General features: G+C 43.2%; 1 protein-coding gene across 1 annotated transcript; it reads left to right on the forward strand.

Moving 5' to 3' along the window:
* The first annotated feature begins 805 nt into the window (after positions 1 to 805).
* LOC126483996 (Krueppel-like factor 3) lies at positions 806 to 7,696 on the forward strand. Its single transcript, XM_050107302.1, has 4 exons — positions 806 to 1,035; positions 3,188 to 3,412; positions 4,074 to 4,902; positions 6,243 to 7,696. Exons 1-4 carry the CDS (start codon positions 970 to 972, stop codon positions 6,530 to 6,532), a joined length of 1,410 nt encoding a protein of 469 aa, XP_049963259.1. The 5' UTR covers positions 806 to 969; the 3' UTR covers positions 6,533 to 7,696.
* Positions 7,697 to 8,012: the final 316 nt, after the last annotated feature.

An 8,012-nucleotide genomic window follows, 5' to 3' on the forward strand; every position in this document is an offset into this window, starting at 1 on the left:
AATGGTGCTGCAGTGGTTTGAAAAGCATTATAGTGAACTCACATTGATGTCTTGGCCATCAAATATGCCTGATCTGTACCCATCGGAACACAAATTGGGCGCCAGGTGCATTCCCGTAAACAACCATTCCGCAATTTGCGGGAATTTCTTGACCTGTGCTTAGACATGTGGTGCCACCTACTTCTGGAATCCTGCCAGAATCTCTGTTGCACTGTGTTTGAAAAGTGGAACAACACACTGTTAAACAGGTGGTCACAATGTTTTGGCTCCTCAGTGTACATTCTGCGTGTGTGTATTTGAGCTATTTATTTCAATTCTGTTAAAATTAAAAATCTTATATCATTGTGGAATGCTCCCTGGGTGAGTAAATGAAATAAAAAATAAAAACAGACTTCTTTAGTGATACTGCGAAGGTCTAAGATAGCTTAGTTCAGCGTCTGTCTTCTCGGAAGCTTGGACAAGGCGTAACGTGGTCGGTAATACGGTAAACGCGCGCTTCCGAGCACGGCAGAAGGCACGGCGTGGGCGGATCGCATCGGCGCCGGAAGCGAGCGGCCCGGGTGCTGCCGCAGGCGCGCAGTCGATAGCGGTGACGCGCGCTGACGCCGCCCGGTGACGTCACGATCACGGCTCGGGGCGCGGCGGTCAGCCAGTGTGCACGTGAACAGCACGCCGGTGTTCACGCGCTGGCTGCGTGCTCCGGCGCGCTCTCATTGGCCGGCCGGGCCGAGCCCCCGCGCGCCATTGGCCCGCGCCTCCCGCCCCAATACGAGCGCCTGTGCGGCCGCCCGGCCCCGGTACACACCCGCGGCCCGTTCGCAATAACACGCTGGCCGTCGGGCCCGCGACCCTCAGTCCGCTGTTTCGTTTGGGATTCGGTGGTTGAGAAGCTCGTGAGAACCACTAGTTAGACACACTGAGTGATTGAAAGCGCTAGATTTTTTTTTACATTCCTCGTCGCAAAGCGGGATGGAAGGATCGTCCAGTATGGTCCTCTCTCCGCCCACAACTCCACCACCGCCGCAGCAGCGGAATGTAAGTAAAATTAAGTTTTGAACTGTTTTCACTACTTACGTTGGCTTTTCTTTGTTGCTGGTACGTTCGTCACTTCTGAGCGCGGCTTACTGGTAATTGTCGGTAATTTCTGAACTTTTCATTGTTTTCAGTTCAGTTTGCGTTTCTGTAATTAGTCAGATGTGACTAATTGAGTGTAAGTTGCGGATTAAGAAAATGTTTTCCAGGCAGACATTCTAAACAAATGTAACACAAATTTTTGTTTGTCCCGAAATATTACTTTTTGTGATCAAATGTTCTGATCACTTTTCAGTGATACTGTTTCATGTTGTAGCATCTTAATTCATCTCGTCTCAACGATCCATTTCGTTTCAGTGAATCCAGTTAACTTTGGTAAAAAATTAATGTTCTGTGAGGTTCGTTCTTTCCTTTGTATTATTTAAATTGGGGAAGTTTTGCTTCTGTAGTTAGATGTGCAAAAATTCTTAGTTAAACTTTCCATTGTTGTTAAGACGTTCCTGGTCCTCTGAAGAAGTTAGTAACAGCGAAGGGCAAAATTGTTAAAAGTCGTCATAGTTTGAGTGCTGTAACGGTTAGTCACGACATTTTTGTGTCACTATCGATAAGGAAGTTGTGTTGTTGAGTTTTAAGTTCCGGAGGCCGGATTTTTGTCAGTGGATTCTCGGAGATTTTTTTGTCCGTACTAAAGAGGAATATCGAGCATTCGTCGGGTGTGGAGAGAGCAAAGGCGTCCCGGGGAAAGCTGGACGGCACGGGTTGCGTCATGCAGGGGCAGCTGTGCACGGCTCAATCACGGCGCTGTCAGCTGGTGTTCACGTGAACAGCGCGCTGTAAACAAAGCCGCGCGCTGGCCTTGAGCGGCCCGCGTGCGACGCGCCAAACCGATTTAGAAACACGCGACCCTGGAGATGGCTCAAATCCAGCCGCTGGACACTGCCTTTTTCTTTGTGCCTATGTTTCCCATAATCTGCCGCTAGAAGACAGCAGAGGTTGTCATTAACCCCGTTCAGAGTTTCTGATCAGTGCGAAGCAGATGCTTTGGTTCTTTCGCATCATATTGCCAAACACTTGCTTCGTTCATTATTCCATCGGCAGAGCCATTTAAAGGCGGGGTTATAAGGTCAGATCGGACAAGAATAAGAAAACAAATCAGAAGAACCGCCCTGTTGTCGAGCTTAAATTTTGGGAAATGGAAGAAAACTTGAATCCTAATTCTAAAGTGACTAAAAACAGTGATAGCCGTCTCGTGAGTGCGCTCGTATTCTTATCGTTCATATCTTCACCAGATGAACATTTATTTTCCTTTTCAAAGATCTATAAGAACACATTTTGGCGGTCCAAAATTATTATAATGCTCTCGCTCTGACTGGAAAACTCAGTCGTTACGAAAACTCTTAACGAAAATGTGTATTTGGAGTTATGGATGTAGCGATTGGAATGTCTTTTTAAAACTAACCACGGAAATTCTAATCACGCACTCGACTGTGCGTATTGGGATTAGTACCATGACTGGGTGTTGTGTGATGTCCTTAGGTTAGTTAGGTTTAAGTAGTTCTAAAGTTCTAGGGGACTGATGACAAAGTCCCATAGTGCTCAGAGCCATTTTTTTGATTAGTACCTAGATTTTGCTTGTTGTTTCTTGGATGCTCATAATGCTAGCTAACAATCACTGGAAATTGAGCGCATTATAACAGAAAATACCTTTTAAGGAGATGTTAAGTCGTAGTATTTGTTTTTGTCAAAACACATACGGCCCTTCTTCTAAGAAGAAAATTGCAAATCAGGATAATAGTCTTAAGAAGGTAGAATGGAGTCACGACGTTAACATCAGTGTATTATAGTTTTCGTAGTTGAGATTCAAATGGAATTATCTTACTCGGAAAAATTAGTTTTACTCTAAGTTACGAAATAGTAGGGTGAAGAAAAGGAAAAATCTTCTGATATTCTGGATTTGGTTTTTTTGGGGGGGGGGGGGGCACATTCAGACTACCACTTCATTCGAATAATGTGTAGGCTAATATTGCGTTAATATGGGATTCTGACACTGTAGAATTGTCTTAGGTAGTTCCTATATACTGCTACATACTGTATCCGCATATTCATAGAATGTGTTGCTCAACACGTCGACCTGAAATATTCCATCGATTTCCAGGCTGGCGCTGCCGCGGTGGATCTGCAGGCGGTGAGCTCGCTGCTGACTGCCAGCGCCGCCGTCGCCGGCTGCCGGAAGCGCAAGCTAATAGCAGCCTACGAGTTCAGTCAACAGATGTCACCACCTGCCTTACCCACACCACAACCATCCGACTCTGAAGGGGAGGAGGTGGCAATCACTGCTGACCTGCCACCTCGCAAGAGGGTCTGCAGACAGTATGCCACGGTGAGTCATCGATCCGCTTAACTGCTGCGAGTCTCTTCGCAGAAATATGGAGGAAAACGCCATAAAAATGGGTTGAATATGGATGATTTTATGAGGCCCAATATAATGGATTCCACAATAAATGAGGATCCTTTTTTCATTCCTCCTTCCACCCCCCCCCCCCCCAAATACTCGTCCGCCCAATTAATTTTACAAATAGCAGACATTGTGTTAGTAAAAACCAGTGACGTATATGATATTTCATTCAATTTCAAAATGTTATACGCACATTAGGACGAAATATTATAATTCATTTTATATTGCAAATTCTCATTTTCCAACACAGAACAGTTGCAGTAAATGTGAACATTGCACTATTGTAATTCGTGACAAAATATCTTGAGAACAATAGATTGGTTGTCTAGTGCCAATGGAAGGAAAGTTTGTCAGATTACTGCCAGCAATTATCAGTCACACAAGGGGAATCTTCAGGATTGTAATTCATGAAGCTTTACATGATCTTCATTGTGTGAAGCATCTCGTCTACTTAAATGATTCATTATATAATTTATTGTCTTCCCTGGTTAGTACCGTTCTTACCCAATATTCAAAATGATCTTAGGGTATTCAGAGATAGACTTTGTGTATTTCACTCACAGCAGCATGTTTCTTTTCTGTGCAGCTTCTTCAAGCACCAACGCCCCCGAGGACACCGAGCCCGGAGGCCACTGCTGTGACTTCGATGCCAGTTTCTGTCATCATGAGGGCCAACAAGGATGGCACATGCTCACCACAGCCATTCGCTGCCACTGAAAAGATGGGAGGAGATAAATCCGTTGAGCCCGCACCTGTGACTGCAGACCCTTCGAAACTGCCACAGGAGAGGGAGGTCAATATCCTGAAGAGCCTGAAGTTCAAGATGAGCACCCGCAAGGAGGAGATCTTTGTGAACAGCAAGGACACTAATCGGGAGAGCAGTGTATCGGAACTGAAAATAACCTCTCCAGTACCTGCAAACTTGCCGTCTGCTGTCGTACCCCCTCGGCAGTCGCTGTCGCCGCCTCCCGTGGTCTGTGGCCGGCAACAGCAGCAGCAGCGATCTCAGCTGAATCTCTCGGCGGCCGGGTGTGCTGTCCCGCCGCCCTCGCACAGTATTAGCAACGGTCACCAGCCGGTGCCCATTGCACCCAAGCCAGTGGCACCTCGCACGGCAGGTGCCCAGGCAGTCATCTTGGCGGGAGGCGCACTCATCCCGGTGTCGCCACGTGCGCTGACGCTGTTGCACGTGGCGCCACCCTCTGCCACTGGTGGTCCCGCTAGGGGCAGCGCACCGGCCTCCACCCCTGCAACGGCGGCACCCATCGTCCTACTGGCTGCTCCGCCGCCTGCTGAAGAGCCCGTCCAGGCCCCGGTAGACACACGCCGCAGGGTCTACGAGTGCAACTTCGAAGGTTGCAACAAGAACTACTTCAAGTCATCCCACCTCAAGGCCCACATGAGAACTCACACAGGTGAGCTCAAATACATCTCCCTTTTGCCATTACCATTTTCTGTACAATATTTAAACAGTGGATTTGACTATGCAAGAAATTGCAAATACTACGAACAGTGAATGAATTAAACTAAGTCAGCTGGCTCACAATTTGACTTAATTATCAGTCTCCTTGCACATAGCCACTCTGAAAGGATTATTTCTTTCACGCTTGGAAAATTTTGAAGCGCTTCCGGTAGGGGATCATCTACAACAGTCCTTAATAAAAGAATTGTGTGTACCGTTAAGGCACCAAATGTCATATTGTGGACTATTGTTATGTCACTGGGCTTAATGTTAGATTTGCAAGCAGTGCACAGGAAGAAAGATTTTTGGTAATGATCTGTATAGGCTTAAATTTCTTCCATTTTAGTTACTGCTTTATGTGAAGCATATGGAACACAGTAACATTTCCTTTACATATTTTGGATTTTTTTTTTAATTTTTGATGCTTAACTTTCCCATAGTTCAGATTTTTTTTTTGTGTTCATACTGAAGTTGGATAAATGTGTGATCGTCTTCTACTGACAAACAAATCCTTGGCATCTTCTCTGTTTAATTTTACCTGGCAGTTGTCCGATTCCGAGGAGAGAGAATTTTACACATGAGGGTTGCGGCTGCTGCCTCCTCTTCAGTGAAATGATACCAGTTTATTTACTATCTTCTGTCATTTCTTATCCCCTATTGGCAGGCTATCATGTAAAGTATATAGAAGTTGATAACATTGTTGTCATATATATATATATTTCTTCAGCTGCTTGCTGTTTCCCATACATTTCAGTTTTCATATGTTTGCTAAATGGTGGTGAAATGATTCTTAGGACAGAACTGGCAGAACACACCACTTACTTATCCTGCACTAGGGTTTTATTTTTTAAGTACTGCATTTCATTTTCCAGGCATTCTATGGGCTACTTTCATCCCTCCTCGTCCTAAACTTATTTCAGCGTCCATACTACTGTTCAGTTTCTGCAAGAACACAAATCTCGTGACTGTTTGAATGTCATTGGAAGACTTAAGTGCATTCCAGTCAGATTAAGTATTTGAAACTTTCAAGACAGGGATTAACCAGATATTGTGAAACATGTGGTAACTCAAGAGTACTAAAAACTTCCTTGCATGGAACATTAGAGGAGTGGGGGAGAATTAATTAGAATAGTTTTGACAAAGACTTATTGCCTATATTTCTGTATTGTTGCTAGACTGTCTTTTATGGTGTCATCAATCAGTACCAAAGTGGAAATGAAGCAGAGCTTTGAAAGTAAACAGCTGGCAGATGGAATTATGGATCACTAATGTCTTTTTTTCTGTTGTCTGCAGGAGAGAAGCCCTTCGTGTGTGCGTGGGAACAGTGTGGCAGGCGCTTCTCACGTTCTGATGAGCTGTCGAGGCACAAACGGACTCATACTGGAGAGAAGCGCTTCCTGTGCTCGGTCTGCCAGCGGCGATTCATGCGGTCCGATCACCTGACGAAGCACGTGAAGAGGCACGCGCGAGATGTGACAGCAAACAGCACGCCGAGGCCTACTGCTACCACTGTCGGGCTGCTGCCGCCGGGAGCCGCGCCACTGCAGCTGAGCGTGCTGCAAGCGATTGCGCAGCAAGTGTGATTGCCCAAATGTTCCTTGCCATAAGACATGGGGGCAAATACTGCAAAAGACTGTTTAGAAACCTGCATATCAAAAGAACGTTTGTGAAGACAGATGAATGACAATGTGGCATGTCACATTCTCTGTAGATCTCTGGATTTCTGCCATTATATTTTCCTCAACTTGCCAACTGCTTTACATTGGTTATCAAATTAATTTTGCTCTCGGAAAATCATAATCTAGAGTACCTGATTTTGATAATCAAGTGGGCTGCTTGTACTAGTTTAGATTTCAGAGGCACAAAAATGTATTAGTTTTACTTCAATTTATCCAGAGTAGGAAAAATAATTATTGATTTGTCAGAATAGTAAATGCTAAATTGTTTCATTTGTGGATGTCAGGAACTGAACATATTGTCTAATTTGTTTCTGGGTTAAACTGATCTAGTAAATAGTAACTAGATTCATTTTGTTTTTATTTACCATTGGCTTTATTGAGGTTAAGCTTAAATTTGATTTAAACACTGAAGCATTCCAAACTGTAAGAATTTTGTTCCTAAATTTGCCAAGAAGTAGTAGTAATTTGTTGTTGGTTTTCAAAAGTTGAAAGGAAAACTGCGTCCACCACCATACACTTATTGGAGAAATTTCAATATTGTTGTTCTCAATTTTCATATGTGGCTTGTATCTTTAACAGTTGGTGGTGTACGAGAAATTTCTTAGGAAGTTTCCTGCTGCAATTGCTGTAAAACAAAACACGGGGGCAATTATTTCATTTCATTTAATGTGCAGTTCCTATTTGTTCAGTTTTCTCTGCAGAATTTATTAAGGGAGTGGTATGCAGGTATTACGTACTGGACCTTTTTTTTTCCTACCAAAGCATAGTTGTGGACCCTTCTAATTGTGGGGGGTACCTTGACTGACTAAGCATTAAGCAATTTTCAGGTTTTAAAAAAGAACTGATACTGTGATCTAAGTACTGCAATAAAGTAGATATTTATTATATTTTTATTTTTAAAAGAAGTTTATACTACTATAACCATGACTGTTGAATTTGTACAAAAAAGATGGTATAAAAGAACTCTTTAAAAAGGAACATGAGGTTGTAATTTCTCATACTATATTGTAAATAATACATCACATTAATTTTGTGTACATTATATATTAAATATGTTAATATTTAAAATGACTTTTTTTTCCCAAAGCAAAGTTCTCCTCTTCCTCCTCAGATTACTGAGTTAAATGCTAGTATTCAGTAATTTTCTTTCCATGAATTTAAAATCCCAAGTTGATGAGTCTCATAGCATTTGTGAATAAGAACTCTACAATAAGAGTGATGTGATCGTTTGAATTAATATCAGAGTCCATGACAAAGGTATGTGGAAGTACAGTTGAATATAGTAAATATGAGGTGAGTCAAAGGTTTTCCACTGAAATTTTTCCAAGAGCAAGCAAGATTCAAAACTTGTCGCTTTGAATACAACTGATTTGGTGAGTCAGGA

This window comes from Schistocerca serialis, chromosome 6, assembly GCF_023864345.2.
Source record: "Schistocerca serialis cubense isolate TAMUIC-IGC-003099 chromosome 6, iqSchSeri2.2, whole genome shotgun sequence".
Classification (NCBI taxonomy): Eukaryota; Metazoa; Arthropoda; class Insecta; order Orthoptera; family Acrididae; genus Schistocerca; species Schistocerca serialis.

What these genes read in the sequence shown, in the direction of transcription:
- LOC126483996 (XM_050107302.1), top strand. Translation starts at nt 970, where the DNA reads ATGGAAGGATCGTCCAGTATGGTCCTCTCTCCGCCCACAACTCCACCA. An exon ending in CACCGCCGCAGCAGCGGAAT is followed by an intron (nt 1,036 to 3,187) that starts GTAAGTAAAATT and finishes ATCGATTTCCAG; the next exon opens with GCTGGCGCTGCCGCGGTGGA. An exon ending in CCACATGAGAACTCACACAG is followed by an intron (nt 4,903 to 6,242) that starts GTGAGCTCAAAT and finishes TGTTGTCTGCAG; the next exon opens with GAGAGAAGCCCTTCGTGTGT.